The 11061-nt window shown below is 39.8% G+C and overlaps 1 protein-coding gene across 1 annotated transcript; it reads right to left on the bottom strand.

Moving 5' to 3' along the window:
• Window positions 1-2620: 2620 nt before the first annotated feature.
• adma (adrenomedullin a) lies at window positions 2621-5248 on the bottom strand. The gene is made up of 4 exons (XM_073049582.1): window positions 5111-5248; window positions 4523-4632; window positions 4262-4396; window positions 2621-3583 (listed from the first exon to the last, which is right to left on the bottom strand). Exons 2-4 carry the CDS (start codon window positions 4621-4623, stop codon window positions 3313-3315), a joined length of 507 nt encoding a protein of 168 aa, XP_072905683.1. The 5' UTR covers window positions 4624-4632; window positions 5111-5248; the 3' UTR covers window positions 2621-3312.
• Between the last annotated feature and the right edge of the window lie 5813 nt (window positions 5249-11061).

Here is an 11061-nt window from a genome sequence, read left to right as displayed (position 1 = left end):
GGATGAAAAAGTTGCCCCTCAGGTTCCTATTAAATCTCTCCCCTCTCACCCTAAAGCCTTTAGTTCTTGAGCCCCCATCCCTGGAAATTTGCCCGAACTATGCCCCTACTTTACTATTCTTCTTTGAATTATCTTAAATGAGTCAGGTAAATTTTAATGTGTTCCTCCAAGGAACTTTAATTTATAATGAGGCCCTCCATCGGTCAGGGTCATCAATGGATGTTGCATCCTTGTTGTCTATGTGATACACAACCCTCTATGCAAGCTAGGGCAGTGGAGCTATGGAGAGCAAGCTGTTGCCCATGTAATAAGCTACCCCTCTCCATGAAACTAATGAATCCAAAAGAACAACAGAGACCAAACCAGTTTGGAACCAGTGGTATCACAGGAGTTGCTAGTCAGCATTGAACTTAATGTAGAGCTATCTTAGGGACTCTGGCTCTGCATTTTTCATCAGGCTTTACTCCTGAAGTCTTCCCCATGAATGCATATAGCTGCAAGGCAGTGGAGGTTTGAAATCAGAGTTTTCCTTTTCCTAGATGAGCTGCCAACCATGGCTGACAAGCCCCATCTGTTTGAAGCAATTAGTTTTAAGCCAGTAACCCACTTATTCACCTTCTCCTGTTAGTAGAAATGGTTCCACCCAGATTAGTAGCTAAACCACACGTGAAGGCCAGGAGCGGGACTTGGTTGTCAGAGGCTTTTGGAGATGCATGCTATTGGGAGCATTTAATAGGTAGTGGGAGCTTATCCCCACCACCACCCCAACTATAACAACCTTAAGGAACAATATATAATGTGCTATCATAATCTCTATAAAGCAATAAGAATTCTAATTTTTAATTCACACATAATTTGCAATTTTTTAAAAAAAATTCAAATTACTCTGCAAGGTTGAAAAATGAGTGAGAAAAATGAAGGCCACTCTGAAGCATTCACTTTCATGTTTTTGTTAGCTTTAGTCAAATGTTGATAAATCTGAGGATCAATTATTGATAAATGTTGGTGAAAAACTGTGGCAAAACACAATCAGATTTGACCAATTGCTTGGAAGATAAAGGTTTGCTTAGATTCAAGAACCTGACTTTCTTGTTTTGAGAATATGCAACATTTATTTCAACCTGAAATAGGGGATTATTTGATTATATCTGGAAATGTATTTCAACTTCCAGATTTCCAATAGCATGGGTTTTACTTTGTAAGTTTTCTAATGCAATGCTTTGCAAATGCCCAAAATACTATATGTAGTAAGCCACTTCATTGACAACCAAGATAATGATTGAGGTCCCTGATGCATTTGAGAATGAATCATGAGTTCATTGTTGTTATATGGAATTTTAGAAAGTTTAGTCAATATAGTCATTTTATGGAATATTAAAAAGTTTTGTTCTCTTCCATCATCTTATACTTTTTGTAACTATAAAGTATGTTTCACTTTTGAGAAGTGTAGAGACACTATTGAACAAAACATTGGAATATTGTTGAGTCCACTTCTCATGAGGCCCATGTGATAAATTCATACTTCATGTTTGTAGACTCTAGATGGCAGAATAACTCCATCCATGATGTGTGAATTATGCATAAGCTGTACCAGCCCATGGTTCTATCTCATCCATAGAGTTCTCATACTTTTGTTCCAAATGTTTATAGTTTTATTTCTGAATTTTGTTGCTTTGAAATCAAAACAAAATCTTGCATTTTGGAAATAGTTTAATTAAGTCTATGCAAACTTAAATTCAAACCAATAGAAAGCATTTTAACAAACCCCAGTGCTTGGTCTGTACAAACTAGTTATGAAGGATCGGTGTGTTAACGCGACTTTGATCATTGGTAGTACTACACTGACCGATTTTCATTGACGTTAATATGGTTGACCGAAAGTCTTGTTTCAGCGCTTTATACTCCGTGACTCTGTGACCTTTGCGGTTGATCATTTTTCAGTACAGGGCTAACTGTAAAATAATATGCATCAGTGATTTTATTTTAAACGCTTAGTTTAATTTCACTGTTGAGAACAATGCTCCATTGCATAGACTGGCAAAAGGTGTAAAATTATTAGGGAGTTCGGGTGGAAGTCGGGGCTCTTTATTTTCTCTTGTCATGCCTGGATTTTGTCTCAGGCGGCGCTGCACGATTAAAAAATAACGGACTTGACCACATTCCTGGCTTCTGCTCCCTGCTCCCACCTCTGATGGAAAAAGTTGTCCTATTTACTGACAGCGCCCAGCCTCAAAGGGTTGTTCCGTTTATTTTAATGCGTAACCATGAATCTTGATTAAGTAGTTAGTCTAGTACAAAGTTGTTAATATTTAGGATGAATTAGATTAACTCGAATATCGCAGAAGGAATTTGGATTATGTTCATGCTGTTCGTTTTCGGAAAAGAGCGTGGGGACATTCTGTGCACTGGGCATGACTGTACGTGATTTGTAACATCCCTGCAGGTGTGATGCTCCGCGGTTGAATGCCCAATATATACTGTATATTCCTTGAATGATGCGCTTGGACTACTTAAGGATCACCTATCGCACACAAAACAACTGTAAGCAGAAAGAAAGAACTCGCTAAGAAGCTCATTGTATCTTTTCTTAAGAATGGTGCATACAATAACCACAAATATCTTCATTAAAACAGGTATTTATTGTTTTCAATAATTATGATAAAAAATAAATTGTACTACATATACAATCATTGTAAGTCTGAAACGTACAAGAGAAGTCGGGTAACTAGAGAACATTTTAATCTCCAAGATATGGACAGACGATTCAAAGATTGTTGATACTACAATGCCCTTATACATTTTATCACGTATAAAAATAATTCTATTTCCAGATGTACAAGTACAGGAAATAAAAAGTTACATTTAAATAGTTTAAACCATTTTATATACAATGCAGTTCATACATTAAACATCAATTGCACTTTCTATATTAGAAGTTGCTTTCAAGTATGATGCAATCTTTTTTCTACTAGCAGGATTTTAGACTCCCTGTAATCCAAACAGAAAAGAAAAGAACGGTTCAAATGCAGACTTCAGATTATGGGCTGGAATTTGGCGCTATGAAGGTATGAACCCTTAATTCCCAGGCGTATGCTCCGAGGTGGCGCCCTTTTCTTCCATTCAGTTCACTCTGAAACTTCGCCAAACAGAAATCTGGTAAATTTGGCAGCTTATAAGAGTTATGAAGGCAAGGCGGAATTTACGATCGGACGTCCTATGTCCAACTACGTCCAACATTTATTGTAGCTGATGGCAGTAGTTCTGCAGTTGTAAGTCCTGCATGTTTGTGTGCGCCTGTCAGAGGACAACCCATTACGTCCTTGCCAGTGAGTCCTGCTGTCGAGGCAGAGTTAGCGCAATTTTGGATCGCACGGACCGCCGTTTCCTGCCGTAGCCGTTGGGACTCCACGTGCTCCACCGAGCCATGCTGTCCTTCTCTGGGTTATTGAGGAGTTGATTTAAGCGGTGGCTTAGTTGCTGGACCTGGCATGTCCCGAGTTGGCAGCTGGGCCTGTTCAGCTGGAGCTGTGAAAAAAGTGGCAATGCGTGTCGGTTGCGCTTCATCCGAATATGCACATCTGAGCTGGTAAAGGAAGAAAAGCAATCATGATCAGAGCAAAATCCTAGAAACAGGTTTAGAAATCCGCACTAAACACTACCGGGTCTCTAAAATCTACGTAATAGACTCCATTCTTCAGCTAACGTGATGTACGTTGTATGAATCGGTTTATCTGATAAGTTTGCAAATGTTTGCGTTTAAACAAAACATGGAAACGAAATCAGCCTAGGTTGTAAATAATAACCCAGAAAATTATAGTGCAGATCGTGACAATAAAATTCAAATATTCGGCAGAGTTTACTTAGGTTATCAAAACTTATCGTAAGTGCTTTAGAGCTTGCCCAAGTTCGAAGTCGCTCTACAGTGATTGTTATGAATCCCGAACTTGTAATAGGACACATTAGCGTTGGTTTGGAGTCCCTATAATTTTGTATCAATTATCAATCAAAAGCGGATCTTGTCCATCTAGATTGTAATTTCTTCCAATTCTTCAACTCAACAAACCTATATGTCAAACTTGATAAACTCTTCTCATCTTTCATATTTATTGAACGTTACGGAGCTGTTTTAGCAAGAATCTAATCGAAAAGTCATTTGACTATGGAACATAGTACACCGAGACCGTTCCCGTTTACTTCCATAACGAAACGCTTACATAATCTCACTTTTCAGGTCTGCGACTGCGAGCATTTGCTTAATTACCTGGAGTGTGCGTTAAAGCTTTCTTTCACGTCTTCTGTCCTCACAAACTCTTGGCTACTCGCTGGCACCCCCTGAGTCTTCAGCTTGTAATTTTTCAAGTCCCTTTTCGCTCGGCTTAAAGTCCTGGCGTTCAACCTGCGAGCAGAAATGCACAAGCCCGATAAATTAAATGTACACGCACAGACACACTTGGTAAAGACCTGATCGTGTTATCAATGAACACGCTTAATATACTGGCGAAAGCCGTCCTGTTATACTTGCCTCTTTTTAAATTCTGATGCTACGTCCAGTTTGGCGTCCACGTTGACGAAGGTAGAGCAAACGAAGCAACAGTAAAGAAGAGCAACCTGAAGCAGCCTCATGGTGAAGTCCTGCCAGACAAAACAAAATCCACGCCGGCATTAGGCACTATTTTCTGACAAGTGCTGTTTGTTTTGAAATGGTGGCCATGCTGCTGACAGGCATTTTTCTGCCTCTGGATCTGTGTCCGCAGCGCGTTAGCGGTTAAGTTTCCCCTCTCATGCGAGAGGTATATATTATTTTTTTTAAATCTCCCTTCGGCAGAAACCGCCGTCGAGTTAGTATGTTTCTACATGTGGCAATTTCCTTTCTGATGTTTCTGCAGTGATGAACATCACAAAATCGATTTCTAATCTAGCGAGTTATTTCAAGTAAGTATTAAAAAACATGACATATAAGCCACGGCGAGTGCAACCTGCTGAGTGCCGGTTGTTATCCCGAATCTCATTTAATTTCGGTAACTTCGCAAATTAGTAGAAATATTTACAACCATAGTACTAGACTTAATGAACGTTACGATGTATCACAGTCATACCAATTTACACATACCTAGAAATCCTGCTGAAAGGAGTTTCCCAAAATTCTTCAAGTCTGGGTCTCTGTGTTGTATCCTTATAGAGCTTTTCGCAGAGAGATCGAGCCGAAACTGTTATTCTCGATTCGCATTGACGGACTCAGAGTCGGAGCCTCTCTTTATAGGATTGCATATGGGGCGGAGATTCGATTGATGGACAGCTCCAAGACAAGACGTGACAGTTGTACATCCTGTAAAACTAATACAGTCATTTGAAGGGTATGATAAATGCAATCAACTGCCAATACGTTTTCAGGCCATAAATCTACCAAATATGGGAATTTCACCACCAAAATTTATAACTTAAACCCATATAAAATTCAGATTAAGCATGCAGAACAGGATTCTTCATATAATTGAATATTGTCGTTTCCGGTACAACATACCTTAGGAAAAATGCATTTCTTAGACAACCTATGTCGCTTTTAAAATTCTACTTGTGAGGGCTATTTTAAATGTGAAGGAGTTGTGATTTATTAAATGATATAAATATCTCAAGATAAGAATGATGATGAATGTTGTGTGATTAATTAATGATAGGGCAATAAGCACGCTTTATTCTGTAATAGAAAGTGAATTAATTCTAGAAAAATAATTACATTTTCTGAATACGTATGAGGTGAATTGGCCGACTGTAATAAAGTGATGAATATTTTAGCTTGTCTGTTCCTCAGAGATTCCACATAGCCGCTTGTAATGCTTGGACAATGCCTCTGGTATCTCTAGCGATCATCCATTACTCAATCACTGGAATGCACGGGGGGTGATTGTCACGTACATTCTTCATAGTTTTGAAATGGACAACTTGATAAACATTTCCCCGACTATGTTGGAGCCTTTGTAACACCGCTGTTCCTTCATTGAATGCCGGCCGCGCTGTTCTAAAGCAGTTCCAAGCTTCAGCACAATCTTTTCACAAAACAAACGATACTTTCAGTTTTGAACTGTCATCATTAACAGTTGCAGTCACCTGCCAATTATCTGCTGGCTTTTACTATCTGATTATGATCCGATTTCTTCTGGGCTGTCGGTCCCGTACCAGCTTCGAATAGATTATCGTCCTTTGTCCCATCAGTAGGAATGACTAAACTATCACTTCTTTGTTGACTTAACTAATGATTGACAAACTCGTTGCGATAACTTGCATTTTGAAAGTATTTGATGAAGACCATCAACTGGCAGGAATTTATCTTTCCGGGTATCACTGATAGAGAGATAGAGTTACAGTGTAGATATCGGCCATTCGGCCCAACCAGTCCACCCAGCTGGGACCAATTTCCTGTGTTAGCTCCACATAAGCCCTACCCATCCATGTACCTAACCAAGTGCTCCTTGAATCATACTATTGCACCCGCTCCAACCACTTCTTCAGCAGCTTATTCCGCTGTTTTAAAATCTTTACTTTTTAAATCTTTCCCCTTTCACACTAAACCTGCACCCCCTAGTTTTGGACTCTCCCATCTTGGGGAAAATACTTTTACCGTCTACCTTATCTATTCCTCTCAGAATTTTAAACGTTTGATGATTATTCCTCGAACTGAGTATTCATTTCCCCACAGAAGCTCTAGTCCCTAACACCGATAGTGATGGAGCTATCGCTATTAATGCAACAAGGTTCCTCCTAAACTTGGCGTTATATTTGACTCAAAGATAACAATGCCATGATAAACTTAATCTGTCGCTATCTCTGTAGAGCTATTAACCCCACTGCAGGTGCTGGAAATCGCACCTTTAACTTCTATTTAGATTCACTCGTGACTGACCTTCTCTGCTCTACCTTCAGTAAATCTGGAGCGTTGTTACTCCGGTTCTAACCTGCACCAAACCCATACCCATCACCCAATGATGACCTGTGCTTGAGGACCATAAGTAAATGGAATTGAGGACCACAGGGACGAGATGAGCTTGGGGCAGATCAGACACAATCACGCCAATTTGCAAGCCTATGTTCCTGTTTTATTAAACTCTTGTTCTCGAATGATATTATCCACCATTGGCGGAGTTGCTTTCGGGGGTCAACGCACTTAATTGTGGAATCCTCTCTACTTTCCAGCCGTCCTCTGGTTGTTGTTGTTGTTGTTCGTCCTTCGGAGTCCTTCGGACGACCACGACTTCTGTCAGGTGGAGGGTTTGTGACTGTGGGTCCGGAGGTGACTGGTGAGGCCAATCCCGGCCCTGAAAGCTCGCCCACATGTGGGACACATGAGGGTGGGTGCTGCAGTGGAAGTGGAGGTAGCTCGAGCGTTTCCTCTGAGCCTCTGCGGTGCGTCCGATTTCTGCTGCATACGCTCCTTTAGCGGTCCTGCTCCACCAGGTTGGGCGGTGCAGAGCAAGCGATTCCCAGCTACTGGGATTGATGTTGAGGTCTTTGAGGGACTCCACTCTTCTTTGGTTGTATAAAATGCCTAGTACCAATTTCGTTTTGAGCCAAGTATTAAACATACGGATTAATACGCATGGCTGCTGTCGCATTTTTGTTTAATGCAAGGTTCTTGGATTATTTACTGCAGGCACAATATAACGCCAGTCTGTTACTATTGTAAGAATTCAATTTTAATGAAAAGGGAACGTTTCAAACTACTAACAAACAACAGTTGGTGTTTGCGTTGGGCCCTTCCACTTTAACCGAATGAGTAACTGTGTCTGAAGTGGAATACTTTGCACTCTGCATATTTGTTTAAATAAATACACGAAAAAATAAAGAAGCGACATTATTGTTGAACACGAGAGATTCTGCAGATGCTGGAAAACCAGACCAACACACACAAAATACAGGAGGAACTCAGCAGGTAAGGCAGCGTCTATGGAGAAGAATTAGAAGTTGACGTTTCGGGCTGAGATCCCCCCGTGTACCCCGTGTGTCACGACTCTATGATAAGGATTAAAGTCATTTAAAATGATAACGGTTTAAGAAAGAGTTGTGTAATTCTGCGTTTAGACCATTAAATCTGGTCAACTGAGTCAACATCGATTGCCAAATAGCATGGATTAGTAATGTTCAAGATATGCACTATTGTAGTATGTATCATTATAACATACTACAGTGTTTACTGAATATTCTCTTAATCAGAGGGAACGGATTGCAGTTGCCCAAAGCTTTCCGACCTATTCAGCGGAAAGACAGGGTTCCGTGATCATCGTGCACAGAGACACGTCCTTGTCATTACTTATTTCACTAAAGTAAATAAAACCTTTATAGACATAATAACGCCAAAATTCCAAACGTTCCACGTCTGGAGTATATTAGTACTTTACCAGCGTTTCTGTTAAAGTTGCGGTGAAATAAGTTGTGTGGGTATGGGGCTGAAGGAATAGTGCCCCTGAAAGCAGGCATTGGTCCGATGGGCCGAATATCCGCTTTCTCTGTCGTCATAAGTCGGTGAAGTTTATACTGATTGTCAGGTGAAGAGAATTGCTGAACATTTCAAACAATACAGCACGCGAATTTTCAGGGCTTCTCGTCCCCCGCATTTCCACTGATATTTCGGGGTTTAATGATTCCGTTAATCACTGCTTACTGTTAGTGACACTGACATATAACATTGTGCTAAGTTTTTGGCAACACGTTTTCACCTGCTGCGTTTCACTTTCACCATCCCCATAACTCTGAAAGATCCATTGCCCCACCAATTCATTTAATTTTGTTCTGACAATTCAGAATTCTTCTCAGTTGACTGCCAGTAGTGTTTTACTTCCCCTTAGTTAGTAACTCCCCCCACTCTCTCCCACCCCCCCCCCCCCCACCGTCAGATTTCCCTTCATCACTTGAGTCTTCAGTTTTCCAATATGGTTGACAATTCTGTTCATAAACTATTCTCCCACATTTCCTGTTCTGTCTCCTGCTGCTCAGTCAATTTCCTTGCCTTCAAATTCACCAGCTTTACTATCAGTTCAGTTTTTGTGATAGAACTTTATCAAATACTTTCCAGGAGGCCATGAAAATAAAATCCTAACCTCTACTTTAGAAGCCCCTCCAAAATTCAATTAGGTATGTCAGATATGATCTACTCGTCACAAATCTATGTGGTACTTTCTGATAACCTAAAAATGTTCAGGATTCATTTCATAATTATGCATTCCTTTATTTCCCAATAACAGATGTTAGAATAGCTGGTCTATTACTTTCCTGTTTCCCCTCATTAGTTATCTATGATTGAGTATTAATGTCTTTGGTGCATTGGGTTGCTGTCACCGAACATAAAAATTGATGGAATGCAATAATTCAGAACATTATTCACATTCTTCAAAAATTAAAGATCATTGTTCCCTTTTGCAAATTAGCCTAATTTAGTATATAGTCTCTGTTTCATAGAAACATAGAAAACCTACAGCACAATACAGGTCCTTTGTTCCACAGTGCTGTGCTGAACATGTACTTACTTTAGAATTTACCTCGGATTACCCATAGCCCTCTATTGTTCTAAGCTCCATGTACCTATTCAAGGAGTCTCTTAAAAGACCCTATTGTTGTGTCCACAGGTATTTACCCTGGACAATTTACCAACCTGCACATTGGTCATTATTTTGCATTCTCCCCTCTTTAAAAAAAAATAACTTGTCACATGAAACATGTGCTCATTGTGGTTGGGGTAATACTTAGCACAATTAGATGGCGAGCCATACAACATGAAAATAAGCACTTTTGGCTGACCTGGTGTGAATTGAGCATCAAGCACCAATTTACAATAATCCCATTTTATTACCCAACATTCCTGTGAATTCCCTTAGATTCCATCACTCATCTGCACACTAAGGACTATTTACCAGCCTGCACATTTTGGGATGTGAGAGGAAAGAAAAGCACTTAGAGAAAACCCACCATGCAGCCACCAGAAAATGTTTAAACATTATGTATTCTGCATTGGAGGTCAGGGTTGAAAATTAAGTCTGTGAGGCAGTAGCCCTACTCATTTCACCACTGTGATTGAAGGAAAGAAAGTCGTAATAAATGGATCATTTTTAAATTTGCAGACCATTTCCACTATTATGCTATAAAGATCAATACTAGGTCCACAGCAATTTGCAATTACTATTACTAAAAGATAAAAATGCAGACTCTAATACATTCAGGTTTGCTGCAATGTGTGTTGGCAAAGTGATTTGAGAAGGGATGCAAAGAGTCACCAAAAGCAACCCAATTGGACAGGCAAGAAGTTGGCATTAGAATATAGATTAAGTATACTTTTCAATGTTGGAAAGTATTATGTGTTTATTCTGATGCTTTTGTTGCTATTGTATGGGCTTTTCTTGAGTCTACAGTTGGAGAACTGTTTGCACTTTAGGTGACCTGCCCCATGAAAAGACAAAACATAAAATATTTGAAAGAGAAACTCATCAAGTCATGCAACATCTGTGAGAAAGAGAAATTGAACTAATGCTTCATATTGAAGACCCTTGAACAGAACTGGGAATGGAAAAAACCAGATAGTTTTAAATTGCAGAGTTAAATGGGCATGTTAAAAGCTGTGAGATGCAGGTCAAAGATGTTGCTAAGTTTTGAAACCAAAAGATAAATACTGGAAATACCCAGCACAAAAGGGCTGTGTTCACAAAGAGAGAAAAAGCTTAAAGATGTATAATCATTACAGCAGAACTGGCCAGTTATGAGCAGATAAGATAAATGAGTTGTCTTATTCATTCAGCATTGAGTCTTGTATGTTACAACATGCCTAGACATTAGATGAAGTGCTGTTCCTCAAGCAGACAGCATGCTTCACTGGAACAAGATAGGAGGCCACATTCAAAAAAGTCACAGTGGGTGTGGGAAGGAGAATTAAAATGACAGGCAACTGTGAGTTCAGGTCAGCCTTGCAGAGTGAATTAATGTGATCTACAATGCAGTCATCCAATCTCATGTATTAAATTTTCATATTTCTCATGACATAGAAGGGCTATTTGGCCTATTGAGTGTATACCTGCTCTCAAA

Source organism: Hemitrygon akajei, chromosome 6 (assembly GCF_048418815.1).
Source record: "Hemitrygon akajei chromosome 6, sHemAka1.3, whole genome shotgun sequence".
Taxonomy (NCBI): Eukaryota; Metazoa; Chordata; class Chondrichthyes; order Myliobatiformes; family Dasyatidae; genus Hemitrygon; species Hemitrygon akajei.
This window is presented reverse-complemented; position numbering and strand designations above follow the sequence as displayed.

What these genes read in the sequence shown, in the direction of transcription:
- adma (XM_073049582.1), bottom strand. Translation starts at nt 4,623, where the DNA reads ATGAGGCTGCTTCAGGTTGCTCTTCTTTACTGTTGCTTCGTTTGCTCT. An exon ending in GCATCAGAATTTAAAAAGAG is followed by an intron (nt 4,397 to 4,522) that starts GCAAGTATAACA and finishes TTCTGCTCGCAG; the next exon opens with GTTGAACGCCAGGACTTTAA. An exon ending in AGCTTTAACGCACACTCCAG is followed by an intron (nt 3,584 to 4,261) that starts GTAATTAAGCAA and finishes TTCCTTTACCAG; the next exon opens with CTCAGATGTGCATATTCGGA.